The sequence below is a fragment of the Cyanistes caeruleus genome, chromosome 5 (genome assembly GCF_971803275.1).
Source record: "Cyanistes caeruleus chromosome 5, bCyaCae1.hap1.1, whole genome shotgun sequence".
Lineage (NCBI taxonomy): Eukaryota > Metazoa > Chordata > Aves > Passeriformes > Paridae > Cyanistes > Cyanistes caeruleus.
This window is the reverse complement of record NC_141705.1, coordinates 11,273,115-11,289,176: the sequence shown is the minus strand read 5'-3', so window position 1 is coordinate 11,289,176 and position 16,062 is coordinate 11,273,115. Positions and strand designations below refer to the sequence as shown.

General features: G+C 37.5%; 1 protein-coding gene across 8 annotated transcripts in view; it reads left to right on the top strand.

Annotated features, from left to right (window-relative positions):
* Positions 1–16,062, top strand: part of SORCS2 (sortilin related VPS10 domain containing receptor 2) — a 568,270-nt gene that overhangs the window by 518,361 nt on the left and 33,847 nt on the right. For all 8 annotated transcript variants that reach the window (XM_086891222.1, XM_086891220.1, XM_086891217.1 and 5 more), the window contains 4 exons: positions 11,473–11,593; positions 12,878–13,011; positions 13,913–14,041; positions 15,781–15,952. In XM_086891222.1, the coding sequence (XP_086747348.1) occupies positions 11,473–11,593; positions 12,878–13,011; positions 13,913–14,041; positions 15,781–15,952 (556 nt within the window). The remainder of the gene's footprint in view (positions 1–11,472; positions 11,594–12,877; positions 13,012–13,912; positions 14,042–15,780; positions 15,953–16,062) is intronic.

Here is a 16,062-nt window from a genome sequence, read left to right as displayed (position 1 = left end):
ACTTTATGTCAAGACCTTTTGTTGTTCTGTCTGGCTTAGTTCATTTCTTATGAAAACTTATTCTTGTCCTAAGTTATTGTGCTTGACTTAATCTACAGTGATTTGTTGCTTTTGAGAAATACACATTCCCTGGAAAAAAAAAGACAGAAATCAACTATGCCATCTTTTCATTTTGTTAGATAGAATTTTTTTCCAAGTAGAACATGGTAAGATGAACTTGCAAATGGTAATGGAAATAAATTACTAGTGTCTTTCACCTTGAGGAATCCCCAGATCTATTGCCAAGGACCTAGTCTGACATTTTTTACTAGTACAGGAATTTGATTTTCTTCCTTTGGTATGGAATGTGCTTGAATAAAGACTTTGAATAAAGAGAGCATAAATTAGGAGAGATAGCATAATTCTGAAGTGGGAAGGCAATAACTGAAAAAATGCGCAGCAAAATTAAGGAACAGACAGTATTTCATTAAAAGCTTCTAGAATAAACTCACAAAAGAGTCAAAGAATATTTTACATGTACTGAAACTGTCTTTTATCCTGATTCCACTCAAGTCAGTCTGTGTGTAAGAGACCTCTCATTCTCCAGCATGGTGTCTGGGATATTGACCGGACTTGTAAGTGGCTTGCATTTGAATTCCAGTTCTGTCCTAATTTATCCACAATCAGAGAATCATAAAATCACAGAATGGTTTGTGTTGGAAGGGACCATCAAGACTTTTTAGTTCCACCCCTCCTCTCATGGCCAAGGACACCTACTAGAACAAGTTGCTCAAAGCCCCATCCAGCCCGGCCTTGAGCACTTCCAAGGATGGAGTAACCACAGCTTCTCTGGACATGGTCCAATGCCTCCACATCCTTCTTATGCTGGGGACCCCAGAGCTGGATGCAGCACTATGGGTGGGGCCTCATGAACGTGGACAGAGTGGCACAATCCCCTCCTTTGCCCTGCTGCCCACAGTGCTTTGGATGCAGCCCAGGACAAATTTGGCTTTCTGGGCTGTGAGCACATGTTGCTGGCTCATGTTTAACTTCTTGTCAACCAACACCCCCTACTCCTTCTCATCAGGGCTGTTTTTAACTCATTCTTCCACACAGCCTGTATTTGTGCTGGGATTTGTGTTTGACCTAAACCAGGTGCAGGACCTTGGCCTTGTTGAGCTTCATGAGGTTCACATGGGCCCACCTCTCAAGCTTTCAGGGTTCCTCTGGATGGCATCCCTTTCCTTCAGTAGACTGTACCACAGTTTGGTGTCATTGGAAGATTTTCTGAGGGAGCACTTGATCCCACTTTCCATGTTTTGGTAAAGGTGTTAAACAGCACTAGTCCCAATACTGTCCCCTAAGGACTGTCACTCATGTCTGTTTTGCATTCCAAAATGAAGTGGTTTAGGAAGCTTTACTGAAGAAGCAGGAAAAGGTGAACCTGGTTGCCTCAAGTCGTCACTTCAGAAAGTTTTGTGTTTTCTCCAAAGCAGAGAGGAAAGCCAAATGTTCACTTGTCAAAAGTTTTCATAAAACTCAGTTGTCATCTGTCAGTCAACATTAATCTAAATCACTCATTGAAATCCCCTGCAGTATTCAAGATGTGTACATACAAATGCCAAGGAAAATATATTTTATTCCATTGTCCTCTGCAAAAAAAAACTAGTTAAGATGTTTAGGAGTTTTAGTAGTAAAGTATTCAAAAACTTTAGGAAACTCATTCTGTTTTCAGTCTGTCTGTATTTCCATTTCTAAAGAGACCTAGTTAGGAGTTTAGGAAAGATAAGCACTAAAGTATTCATAAATTTTAGAAAATCTGATCTGTGTAAAAATCAACTTCTAAATGAGGAGCTCAAATCCAGTATTTATTGCTAAATGAATAAGTAAGGTTTGCTGAGAACTTTTCTCAACCAATATATTTTCATCAAAATAGTGAGTGGACTAGTAGGTTTTATTTTGTTCTAAAATTGTAACAACTAAAGTTACTGCAACCCAGTGTTATACTGAACAATATTTTATAGTTGGGAAAAATTGCTTGCTAATACTGGATTGAGTAATGGCCTAACTCAGTGCAAAAGGGAGAATTTTTGTGTGTCTGAAATATTGATGTTCCTCTTCAGAGGAAATAGTTAATGTAATGAAAGCTTCAAACCTGTTGAAATTGCTTCTAAATCACATCTCAGCTTCTGGGAGTGTTTCCTAAACCAGATTATTTATATTGCAGTGTAATCCCAGTAGGCACAATAATCATGGTACCACAGACCACAGCCCCTTCTAAAAGGCCAGTAGGAGGTTACCTAGGAAAACTGATTTTCTTTATGTCAGGTAGAACCAAAATCTTCCTTGCGGGTAATTGTATTTTTTCCAGAGGGCTATTCTTTTGTAATGTCTCATAGAATAACAACTTTGGAAGCTGCTGGGAACTTTATGATATTTCTGAACTGCAGAACTCCTGTATACATGTTTTGCTGTCTTGAATGCCCATTGTTGTATTCTTTTTTGGTTCCTGGGCAATCATGGAAATAAGAAGATGTTCTAATTTAAACTTAAAACCAGGTGAATATTAACAGGTGTTAGATATTAGGTAGAGCCATCTGGATTTTTGTAACTGTTGATTCTGCTAGGAATGTCAACCTCACCTTTAACAACATCAGTAACAGTCAACATCACATGTACTTTTAGAGCTTATTGTCACACATGGCAGCACACTCCTTTTCCTATTTTCTGTGAGTATCTTTTTAGGTGGAAGGATTTCTCTCTGTTTTGAATTCTTCTCTACTGACTTTTTCGTATTGCAACATGTATAAAAGGTAGATAAAAGGTACACAAAGCCTCATTATATAGGAGAATATCTGATTTCTGAAGGCAAATTCTAGGTTTTCTTTTCAGCTAGTTAATGTCTTTTATGAGAATCATTGCTCAGTTGTGAAATGGTTGTTCTGCTCTCTGAATGACTAGGAACATATTTGAGTAGGTAGAGGAAACTTGGTGAAAAAAAGCATTGGAAAAGCAAACTGTTTCTTCTATTCCAATCTAATTTAGGTATCAGCTAATGCAGATGTACAGATCTCTGTTTAGTAGTAAGTCTAATGCTTTTGCTGTCATCTCTGTGGACACAGATGTTAGCAGAGCAAGTCAAAGCATTGCAGTGTCACTGCCAACTTGTGCCCTTGGAGTCAAGACCTGCTACTGCCCCAGTTTCTCCCTATGCTCAAAAGAAGTTTAGTGGGTAAAGTTTGTTTTTTTAAAACAAACTTTTTATTTTCCTTATAGTTTTGTACTGTAGTCAGAAGCACAGGAACAAGATGATCACAGTGCCAGTTTAAAGCCCACAATTAATACATTTTTAGGAGAGATCTGTTAATATGTTTGAATAAGAGGGACTGAAAGGTTCTGTAAGAATCTGTTATCGCCCTGTCCCTATTTACGGGAGGAGAGGACAGAAAAAGGGTGATGTGACTTTGTCATTAAGAAGAGACTGCAATTTTGAGCCCTTGTCACACAGTGAGTGGCTGAAGCTTTGGTCCTCTAACTATGCTTCCATCTTAGTTTCTGTTTCAAATAAATAACCATTACAACCTTAGTCAACAACTAAATCTTTTAAACACTTTATTTACTTTTGGTTGGGGCCTTGAATTATATTTTGTTCTCAAAATGAAGGAACCACGATTTGGATGAATGTAGACTATTAATGAATGAAATTTTTCTAATTGTGTCATGACTTGCTTTTTAAATATATGCTCTATATAAATATATTTTTAAATATATACTCTATATAAAAGAGAGTATTAGTTAATAAATTATAAAATTTTCCAAGTATCTCAGGTTAATTTGACCTTTAAGTAAGATGAAAACAGAGTTGAATGACGTAAAAGCTATCTTCTACAGTGTCGTGTATTTCTCTTTAAACAATTTTGTTCACTGTCCACCTTGTATTTACTTCTGCATAAGACATTAGGCTAGGCACTAAATCTGCAATGTTTTCCAAGAGGCATACGTGTTAAAAGGTTATTCTTGGACAAGAATTTATCAAATAGATGGGTAAAAATGTTGGATGAAATTCAGAAATATCATGGAGCCACTCAACTCCTGGATGAAGTGGAAACACCCTCATTCTACTCCCCCGTAGCACTTCTCAGAACCTAAGCATTCATTTCCATTCTTTTTCCCCAAAGGAGCTAAAACCAAGATGTTTGGGCATTAAAGAATGAACACAAATTATTAGCTTAATGGAGCAGGAAACAATGAAAAAACCTATTTTGGTTCAATTTCAACTGAATTGTTTCCTCCCTTCATTTTTCATTTTGGCAGCCAACAAAAACCAAAACAACCAAAACCCAAAAAACCAGCCCGATCAAGAAACCCTAGTCTTCTCTTTAATGCATTAAGTATATGCATGTGTTTGTAGTTTAAGGCATTTAAATCATAAATGTCTCAGCATATTTGCACATGATCTCCTGTATACACAAGCACTTTTTATGTGCAGTTGCTTTATGTAGGCAGGTGTCTACTTTTGCACATGGAAGCATTCATCATTTCTGTAGCTGCAATTTGGGAAGACCACTGAAATGTGACCTCTGTTATGTTCTTATGGAGAATTAGAAAAATATGCTGAATTATAATCTTGATGTGTAACAGACTGGGGCTTGAATCTCACATTACTTTCATCAATTTTACCAGAAGGAACCCTCTGACTTACCAAGGTTTTTGTTGATTTTACTGTGGTGTAATGGAGCAAAGACAATTGTTGGGAGAAAAGCTCATCTAATAAAGATTCACTATTTTCTCTTTTGAAAATAGTAGGCTTTAAATGTCACTGTAGTACACAGTCATGGCTGTCTCTGCCAACCCGTATCCCCTTGGAAAATCTATCATTAATAGTGTTATTCCTGTGAGTTAAGGAGTGCACTACCTGTTGGCAGTGGCTACACTAAAATATATCCTTCCATGCCACCATCTCATCTCTTTATTCTTCAGCTAGGTAATTTCTGCACAGATTTTGGCATGTCTTGCTCTGTGTTCAAAGACACTAATAATATGAACTACAGCAGGCAGGACAAAAATAATATTGTCACATTTATTTGCTTTTTCAGGGATATTGTCATCATTTGTAGTAAAAGTCTATGTGAAGCAAAGGACTCAGCTCTTTGAACTCATCATAAATTGACAAGAGACTTCTAATTAATCCTTTTATGTGGAAGACAGCTGAGTAAGATGCTGGTTTTTAATGTAAATAACCTCTGATATCTAGTGAACTGTAAGGTAGATTGGATATTTAATCTGAAATTGCAATTGTGTTATAAAAATTAGCAGAGAGGTCTGAGAGTTAAAAAATATTTTGACAATACAATAAGTTCACTGATCATTCTATTTCCTTCTAATATGATTTACTACTGGAAAGAAGACCTCATATTTGGAACAAGGTAAAAATATAATTTTTTTACAAAGCTCTGCAACTGCTGCCATTTGTAAGGAGATAGAAAGAATTGTTAAAATAATTAACTATCATCTCTGGTAGTGTGGTTTCCTTTCCCAGCTTGATCATATCCTCACTGTTAGCTACTGAGATTTAGATCTATGAAGAATTTTGGGTACATGCTTGGACAGCTTTGCTTAGGTGTTTTCCAGAGGAATTCAGACATACTACCCAAGAGAGAGCCCTTGAGATTGCCCATATCACCTGTATGTGAGACCCTCAACTCACCCTGATTCTAATCCTAGGTTTTGCTGTCAGAAACTCCATACTTTTGAAGTCTCTCAAAAAACCTAGAGGCCCTGCTCCACCCCCAAGTGTCATATGAAGTTATCAGAGTGTGCCAACAGAGCCATCACTGTGCAGACACTCTGCTACAGTGTTCTGTTTTGAACATCACAGTTGATGGCAAACTCATATAGAGGAGAGCAAAAGCCAGTGCAGCACTTGGAAGGTTAAGGCAGTGAGTCTAGAATGAAAGAGGCTTCTGATTCCAAAAAAAAGTAACTGTGCATCACACAAGTGTCATCACTACTCCTCAGTACAACTGCAAAACTTGCCCAGTTTTAGTTGCTACATTAAACATCTGAATAAATTCCCCATATGACCTTTTTGACCTTGGTGGGAAAATACAGGTCACTCTCACCACTCTGAGGTCTTTGAGTGCTCTCAGGCATTCATGAGTAAAGCAAAACACAGACAGAAGATGACACAGCTACTACTGCTCAGCTGAACAAGGAGTCTCTACTGAATAGGTCTTGCCTATTGAACAGAATTTACTGGAAAAGATTATCATAGCATATAATTTCTGTTAAATTAACTCTGCCTGATTATGAGCTTTATCAGGAACAGAAATAACCAGCAATCCTCCAGCAAATAGTTTAAATGAGTTAGCTTAAAAACTGCATTAAACTGTCTTACCTATCAAATGATGCAATCAAATTAAAAAATTATATGCTCATAAATGAACTAGGAACAAATGTACAAAGTTGTTATGGCAACTGAAACACTGAAGTTAAAATTATGGATCCTAAATTCTTGCAAATAAAAGTAAATTAATTTCCAAGGTAATTGGAATTTCTTCGAAAAATTATTTATCACAGCATCATCTTTTATAGTTTGAACAGAATTGATTTGATGCCTTTCTAATGAAATATAGTTAATCAAGAGGAAGGTTTTAGTAGCTTATGAATTGCTATCAGCTTGATATATAACTTCTAGTCATCAGTTACACTTGGTGCACCATTCCAGTTTTTTTCATTCGAATGATTTTATTAATCATATATATTATATATTTTGCACCTGAGCAATTATATTGTGATTGCTGTTATGTATTGCTTTATTGTAGCTCATATTTTTGTCTAATCCATTGAGTCCTACTTAATACATGCCGTTATTACTTTGAAAAAATACTTCTTTTTTATTCTTTAGCAGCACATTTAAATGTGCTCATGCGAGGTGTCTGCAAAATGTTATATTGCAGAAAAAGCATTAATAATCATTAAAACTCTTCTTGCAAACAGTTTGCTAAAGTGGATGCATGTAGAATATTGCAGTCCTTGGAAAATTTATCCTAGGAATTACAAAGATGTACATCTGCATTTTTAATAGAGTGTGTGACTGTACTGGGACACTTTCTTAAATCTTTGGGATTTTATTTAAGCCAGAGGATGTTGGGAACACTTGTGTTGTTACTGTGCTCTGTGAGAACATGGTTTTCAGTCTGTAGAATCAGAACAGCCATAATGGAAATGAGTTTTTTGGGGTTTTTGTTGGGGTTTTTTGTTTGTTTGTTTGTTTATGCCCAAGTGGCTGGACCAGCATGCAGAAATGTTATTTCAGTCTTCTGCTAAAAATCCACAGAAGGAAATGTTATAGTTCACCCCTGAAGCAGTGACTTTGCTGTTTGCACATATGGTTTTTCCATAGCTGACATATTATCCTACTAGATTTTGCATAATTTCCAGAGTAATTTCTATAGTTTTTCTATCATTATAGGGTGTGGAACTGGGACATATTTATCTAGTCTCTATCTATAATGCTGATATTTTCTGATTTCTCACTCTAGTGGGGCAGAATAAACAAATTCAACATCTTGAATCATTACTCCTACAGAATTCTAGAATCATAAAATCACTGAGGTCAGAAGTGACCTCTGGAGATGATCTGGTCAAACCCCTCTGCTCACACAGTCCTACCCAGAGCCAATCACACACAGCTATTCCCAGATGGCTTTTCAATATCTCCAAGGGTGGAGTCTCACAATCTCTCTGGGCACCTGTAACAGTGTATCCTCACAGCAGAAATGTTGATTCCTGGTGTTCAGAGAAAACTTCCTATGGTTCATTTGGAGCCTGTTGCCTCTGGTCCTGTCACTGGGCACCAGTGAAGACCTGGCTCCAATCCTAGTAAAGAATCTTCTTTGTACCTTCCCTCCAGGAATTTATAGGCTTTGACAGTTTCCCCTGAGCCTTCTCTTCTTTGTGCTGAACAGTCCCACTTCTCTCAGCTTCTCCTCTTACAAGAACTGCTGCAGCCCCTTCGTCACCTTCACAGCCTTTTGTTGGACTCCCTCCAGTTGTTCCATCTCTCTCTTGTACTGGGGAGCCCAGAACTGGACCCAGTACTTCCCATATAAACTCACCAGTAGTGAGGAGAAGGAATTAGAGAATAATGTGGCTGTATCTTTAAAGTTTATCCTTGTCCTTCGTCTTTCTTGCCCTTCCTCCAGGTCTCTTTGAAGATAGCTTTTTACTCTATAACAAGACTCTGAAAACATTTTTTTGTACTTCTCAGCTTTATCTATTCCAGTGAAAAACCCAATTCTTTCAATCATTCTTCATTGGTTACATTTTCTAAGCAGCTTATGAGTCATTTTGCCCCTCTTCAAATTCATTTTTAGTGGGTCTGTAAATATGCATATAACATCCAAAATTAGACACAATATTCTTCCAGAGGCTTCACCAGTGCCAAATTTATCAAAATAATTACCTCCATGTCTTCTGTTTTGAAGTCTTGGGTACAACCTAGGATTAGTCTTTATTATTTTGCAGCAACACTGCATTTCTGTTTTAATTCCACAGAATTCCCCAAGTCTTTTATTTGATATTTGAAAGTTATTTTCCATTTTGGTTTCCACCTTTGATGTGGGTTTGGGTTTCTTTTATCCCAAGGAGTACTTTCTGCACTTGGTTTTGGAGTATTTCATCATATTGATTTCTGAACATTGCTTCCCTCAGTGTCCACTCCCTTCCTTATGTTCCCAGAGAAATTTCTTGTCTTTCTTATTTGACCACAAGTGTTAATGAAAATATTGATTGTGAACCCATCATATCTTTGTGATACATGTGTCAAAATATTCTTTATTTGACAACTACCTTTTGAAAATGGATTCTTCTAATTCAATATGTGTTTCCATTCCTCTTCACAGTGATTTTATCTGCACTAATGTTTTCTTTTTTACATTGAGACAATGTCAGCTACAAATGTGTAACAGTTTTAAAAAAGGTCAAAATATGCTACATTTTTACTTTTCTTTATCCACTAAACCAGTTGCCCTGTAAAAGGAGAAAATTACATTAGTTTGACATGATTTGGTTTTGATAAATCCGTCGTAGCTGTTTGTTATCTTTTTAATTATCTTCAAGGTGCTTAGAAGTGGATAGCTCAATAATTTGTGTGGTATCTCTGTGGATATCAAAATTAATTCTCTAACTCTCTGAGCTCTGTTTTGCTGTTTTATATCACTGGTTATATATATATATATATATATATATATATATACACATATATATATATACATATATATATATATATATAAATGTGTATGTGTGGTTGTGTGTGCATATTTATGTATATAAGCAACATGTTTCCCTTGCCATAGTTATTTGCAATCACACTCATGAGGTTTCAAAGATCATTAATAATAGTTTAGAGATTGTTTTCATGAGAATGTCATTATTCTCTTCTGCCTTGAATTCAAAACACCGTCTCCTTTCTTCCTTCTTCTGACTAATCATTCCTGAGATAGCTAACAGGAACGGAGAAAATTTCATTTGTTCTGTAGAAAATACTTTTCTTGAGTCAGGAGTGAAGCTTTAACAGGACTTGGCTACTTACACTTGAATGTATTTTTTTATGAATGAGTTAATAAAAGAAATGTAGTAAATTTGAGAAGTTTTGTGATGTCTGGAGCAGCATTCACTGAGGTAGGTAGTTGCATAAGCACATGGTGAAGTCTGCCTTATGTTAGTATGTTGTATGGAGAAGCAAGGATTTTAGAAAAGAGGTACAGGTATTTTGCATGCAAAAGACACTTCATGTCTGTCAGCAAACCCAGTCATATTGAAACAGGCGTTGTGGAAAAGGCAAGAGACCACCTAAGTAGACACTTTATTGAGTATGTAACTACCAGTGAAGATTATATGGTGACAGCAGTTCTCAGGATCCAGCTGAAGCAGAAAAAGGAGCCAAACCCTTAGGCACAATGAGAGAAATGGGACCACACACCTGTGTGCACATACAGCCAGTGGACTGACACACATTTTTTAGTTTCTGTGTTTGCTTCTACTTCTGAGCCATGGGTACAATTTAGAAGGAAAGTAATTAGATAATCCAAGTCCTTTAATCTTACAAAAAAAAAAAGACGTACAAACTAAATGCATATGTTTGTGTTTAATTAGCTGCACTGCTGGTGGTGTGGTTGCCTGTGAACATGGGTTGTCCAGTCATCATAATGTGAGCAGTGTGGGCAATAACCTATTGATATCTACATCTCTCTGCTGTGGAGGAGAAGACACCAGGAAGGAAAAGGGGAAATCACTGTACATCTTTAGTCTCCAAGTATTTTTCAGCCTTTTTGGTAGATTTCAGAGCTGTAAGCCATTTACCAGAGAACATGCTTCATGTATTGCCTCTGTGCTGTGGACAATAAACCACGTCTGGTCTACCCCAGTTCCAATCTGAACCTGGTATTCAGGACAAGAGAAATGACTGGGCACTGCAGAATGCTTTTAGTAAAACTGTACCATTCCTGCTGTGTCTGGATTTGGACAAAACTGAGAGCAAAACAAAAGGAATTAATTACTTTGGAGAATGATGCTACAGCTTGGAATATGAACTCTGTGTGGTATGAACTGCACAGAAATTGTTGGCTTCAGAATTAACCTTAAATTCTTTGGCAAGTAAGTCACATAAGCCTGATACAAACCACAAATACATTTTACTTTTGCCCAAACAGAGTCTTTATCCTTTCTAATTTGTTGCTGGATGTCATACTTATCCATTTTGTTTTGGAAATAAAGATTTTGACTTAGAAAATGTTGGCGGCTTTGAAAGTGCAGCTTGGTTTTTAAAGCAATGAGATTTCCTTTCCCCCCCCCCCCCCCCCAAAAAAAAAACTGTGCAGTTTGTGGCTGGTTTTTGTTATACACTGAACTATCTGAAATGAAGAAGAGACTCTGAGTTCTCCAGCACAGTGTGAAGATGTAATGTATTCCTTAGAAATTAATAGTATCATGATACTGCTGTCATTTTAATAATAGCACATTTCTATCTGAAGACTGTAGAAATTAACGCAAAATCCCACAACAAAAACAACTGAAGAGATTGCAAATCATAAGGAATGAGTGACAGAGCTGGAAACTGACTGGTGATCTGGAATTCTGCTCCCTGATCTGAGCTTCCTGTCAAAATCTCAGACTTCTATCTGTTTCACATAGCAAGATAATAGACAAAAAAAATTTGATTCCAAATTAGAAAATATTATTAAATTTCTGAATAGTTTGCTAGGGAAAAAAACCCTTTAATATATGAGTTATTTCTCTTCATTGTAAAATTTCATAAAATTGACAAATGTTTCCTAACTAGACTCGTATATAAAAGTGGAGGAAGAATTAACCTGGAACCTTTTAGCAGAGAACTATGACTGTGGACAGGATAAGCTAGGACTGAAATTTTGAATCTCAGTTGTATGGTATTTCTTTGCAGTAAGAGTTTACCTTTGGTCTTTTGTTTAGAGTCTTTGGACATATCAGCTACCGTTCGGACTGGGAACTGGTGAAGGTGGACTTCAGACCATCCTTCCCCAGGTTGTGCACTGATGAAGACTATGAGTCTTGGGATCTCAAAAATCTACAGGTATTCATGGTTTTGTGTTAAATGATAAAATGTTTCCATAGCTTTCAGATTCATATAGAGTTATGTGCTGAGAAAATGTTTCCAAATTGAATTTGGATGCTACATGCCCAGCTTAGTCTTCTTATGCTGATTTCACAAGAGTTTAAAATGGGAGAGGATTTTGTGTTCCCTTTGGTTGTGTGATCTGTGTCCCAAAAAAGGAGGAAGTATATCTGGGGGGCTGCCATAATAATAGGTGGTCCTGCTGGATTGGGAAGCGTGTTCCATAAACTGAAGTGTGTAATATTGATTGAAACTATTTCAACATGCAGTCATGTTCTGCCAACTTCCTGACCACATACTGTATTCAGATATAAATTGCCATAAGTAAAGTCCATTCCAGAAGTAATTTAGGATCTCAGTGGACCAATCACATAATGGAGTCCAGTTGTTTTGGGCAATACCATTTTTGCAGTAATGTACTAGGGCTGTGCTAATCCTGATGCTTTGGCCAAATCCACTTTTCAGAAGCTAAATTCTCTGTACAACGTATTGATTAAAGAGACCAATATGAGTTGGGGTTTTTTATTAAATGGAATGCATCACATTTATTCATAATCATTCTGATTATTATGTCTGCTTCTTCCACCAGGGTTGGTTTTTTTTTTGCATGCTACTCAGTGTTACTCCAGCTTTCATTTTCTAGCTCTCATGCCTAATTTTACACCTCTTGTTTGGGACTGCTGTGTGTGAACAAAGAATGTTATGCAGATCTAAGCCTAAGGAGTAACAGTATCTTGGGATATTGGCTAATTTCTGAAATGTCTTTCAGAAATTAGAAACTACTAAAGTGACTCTGACAGAGTACTTGCAGCTGCCCAGTTACCAGTGGAGTTTGTATGGAGGGAGTTCATTCCGTGTCCACATGGTTGGTGCTTCAGGTGGACAACCAACACAAGATATGATGATTTAGAGAAATTCAGCTATCTGCAGCCAGATGAGATTTTAAAATTACCATTCAGAGCTTTGTACCACAGGTTGGGCAATCATGAAATATAAATTGCACTTGCATTTTCATGTGCATCTTCAGATTTATGTCCTGGAAATATAGCTTGTGTGGTGACTCTGCAACGACCTGTTGCAGTGGACAGCAGTGGATGTGAGGCCTTTCTGTATCTGTACATCTGAGGATCAGAGGACTGATAAAGTTTACAGTCTTGGCAGCAAGGCCAGCCTTTCTCAGGACAATACAAGGTCTGTGTGGTGGAGGTTCTGTTGCAATAAGTCCAGTGCTTTGATATTCAGGGTGATCGTTGCATCATGGGCCAGCAGAGAAGCTTTCGGAAGAGGAAGATTTCATCATGGTGCATTAAAGGGAAAAGTTTCACATCAGCTCTCACATCCAAAGTTTGTGAATGTGTGAACACTGATTTCTTATGGTGAGTCTGACTGTGGGCCTTTTGACTTATTGCTAATAAATATTTACTTAGAGTTTGAGATAGGTTTATTTTCCTCCTTTTTCCCCAGTTCCTACATAGCCTATAAGCAAATAGGTAAGCTGTAATTGAATAACAGGTTTCTTTTACATTTGCATTTGTTTAAAAATGTTGCCATGTTTCACTATTTGTTTCACCTGACTGAACAAATCTTGACTTTCTTTTCTATTGATCAAAACTTGAACAATGACCATTGAATTAATTTTAAAGGCAAGCAAGGCCTTTCTACTTTAAATAAATAAATAAATAAATAAAATGTTTGGTCTGAGTGTCAAAGAAAACCTTTAAAAAAAGTCTTTTTTTACCAAGGGATGTAATTTTGCAGAACTGACAAAGTAATTGCAATCAGTTTTTCCCCCAAGTGTACACAGTTCCCATTGAAATTAGAACAGAATTGGCTTCATCAACTTATATGTTCATCTAGTAGAATAACACTGAAAAAATATATTGACTTTGAAAAATGTAGAGTCATGTGGCCTTTCAAGCAAGGCAGACACTCTGGTTCAGAAGCCCGCACGGTGGCCCCCCTTGGCCACTCGGACCATTCTACCCACAAGACATCAATGTGATGGATGGTGAAGAAATGGCATTTATTGTTGGAAAATTTGACATTTTATAACCTAGGGTCACTATGTTACTCCCATCTGCTTTCATCACAGCTAGGTGCTATTGGCTAATTGCAGGAGTCATTACCATACTCTGTGGAGAAGGGGGGTTACCAACTTTCCTTTACATCCCGAAATCTTCCGTGCCACCATGCCCTACTGCCACAGTGTCATTCACCCCAAACTGGATTGCAGAGTGAACTGGGGATAGTAACAAGTTTGGTGTTGATGTTTTTCAGTGATTATGGGTTTGAACGCTCTGCACCTCTGAACTCAGAGTCGAGCAAATGCTTTGCTGACTTTTGGTTTAACCCAGAAGCGCCTCCTGAAGACTGTGTGTTGGGGCAGGCATACACCAGCAGCACTGGGTAAGCTGATTTTGCATTTCACAGGCTTGATGAGGCTTCCAGAGAGGGGGAGAATATTTCAACCAGCAGCCTCAAATGTGGTTTGAAAGAAATTCACATTTAAATACTTAAATGGAGTCTACAAGAGGGCTGGAGAGGGACTTTACACAAGGACATGTAGTGATACAACAAGGGGGAGATGGCCTTAAACTGAAGGAGGAAAGATTTAGATTAGATATTAGGAAAAAATTCTTTGCTATGAGGGTGATGAGACACTGGCACAGGTTGCCCAGAGAAGCTGTGTATTCCTCACCTCTGGAAGTGTTGAAGTCCAGGTTGGATGGGGCTTTGAGACCTGATCTAGTGGAAAGTGTTCCTAGGCAAGGGGGGTTGGAATGAGTTGATCTTTAAGATCTCTTCCAACTCAAACCAGTCTATGATTCTATGAAATGTAGATAAGGCAAACTGCAAAAACTGGGAAATGGAAAAATTCTGATTCTGACATAGGGCATAAGCAGAAGCTTCCTACAGACTAATGAAGGAAAAATATTGCTTTGCATATTCACAGTAGTTAAAAAATTAATCCATTTGAGAAGAGGGGGAGCTGTCATTTCAGAATTTTAAATTTTTTTAAATTTTTTGTATCAATTACTGCACTTCTGATAGGAATGTTCATTCAGAACCTTTTCTTTTAGCTCATTTATTGGGTTCAGAGTAATTTTCAGTTTGGATCCAATGAATTACTCTGAGGAACTGGCAACATCTCACAGAATTTCCAAGTTTCTCACTTCCATAAGGGTAAGGAGTTCTGTGGAGAATAGATTCTTTTCCTGACCATATGGGACACTCAGAATCAAAGGAAAGCTTTAGTAACTATAAACAATACTGCATGGAATATACACTACAATGCAGTCTGACGTCTGTGCTGAGAATAACTTGCAGCTGGCATCTATTCTGGCTTATCATAACACCATCACAGTCGGTTGTGGAGATGAGAAGCAAATGCTAAAATGTCCAATCTGGCAATGGAGTCACAGTCCCTCTGTATATTTACCTTACTGAGGAAAATGCTGCCTTTTGGGTTGTGGCTGACAGCTGTGATATACAGAATGGGAATTCAAAAGAATGAAATATGACTCTGGTTTTTAAGGATGTTTAAAAATAACATACCTGTGTGAAAGTGATCTGTAAATAATTGCTGTACACATCCGACTATTTCATTATTAGCACTTTAAAAGTGTGAGTCTTTTCACTCTTTCATATGGTTATATTAAACAAATGCTTTAAGTGTTTTAAGAAATGAATGGATTTGAAAGCAGCAGTTAAGCAATTAGTTCTGGGTTAATGCAGAAGCTGTTTGGTGTAATTTCTTCTTGATCTCTGGGATTTGAACCAAGAGCTCTAGAGCACTGAAGACTTGGATGCTAGAAAAGGGGATGGCAGAGAGGACAGCAGACTGTCTAGGTCCTCGAGGACTAGTCAGGCATGTTTCTAAGTTGGAAAACACAGACTTCAAATGCATGCAAGTGAAATTCTCATGATGCTCCACACCCCCTTTCTTCAGCAGGTTTCCCCTAGTAAAGTCAGTGTCTCCAGTGAAAGTACTTACATTGTGAGTTGGCTTTGATCCTTTGCAATTCTGTCTGTTTGTGATGCCAAGGAAAGTGCAGTAGCTACAATAACACATGCATTTGGTGCCTTTGCTGGCATTCTTTTGCTTGTCTCCAATTCACTGTGTCCACTGTTTACTGTTTTTGCAGGTACAGGAAAGTTGTTTCTAATGTGTGTGAAGGTGGAGTAGACCTGCAGCAGAACTTAGCACACCATATGTGCCCATTGATCGCTCCCAAGGGACTTCAGATCAAAATCAGAGAAGAAAGTCTGGCTGTTAGACCTGGGGAAGACATCACCTTCATTGTCCAACAAGAGCAGGTAGTACTGAACATTAGCTGTATGGAAGTTGAATCCATGATTTTAGGGTTAGTTTCATTCCTACCTGTTTTTCTGCTGAATGAAGATTAATTTGTGCTTCAAACAAACGT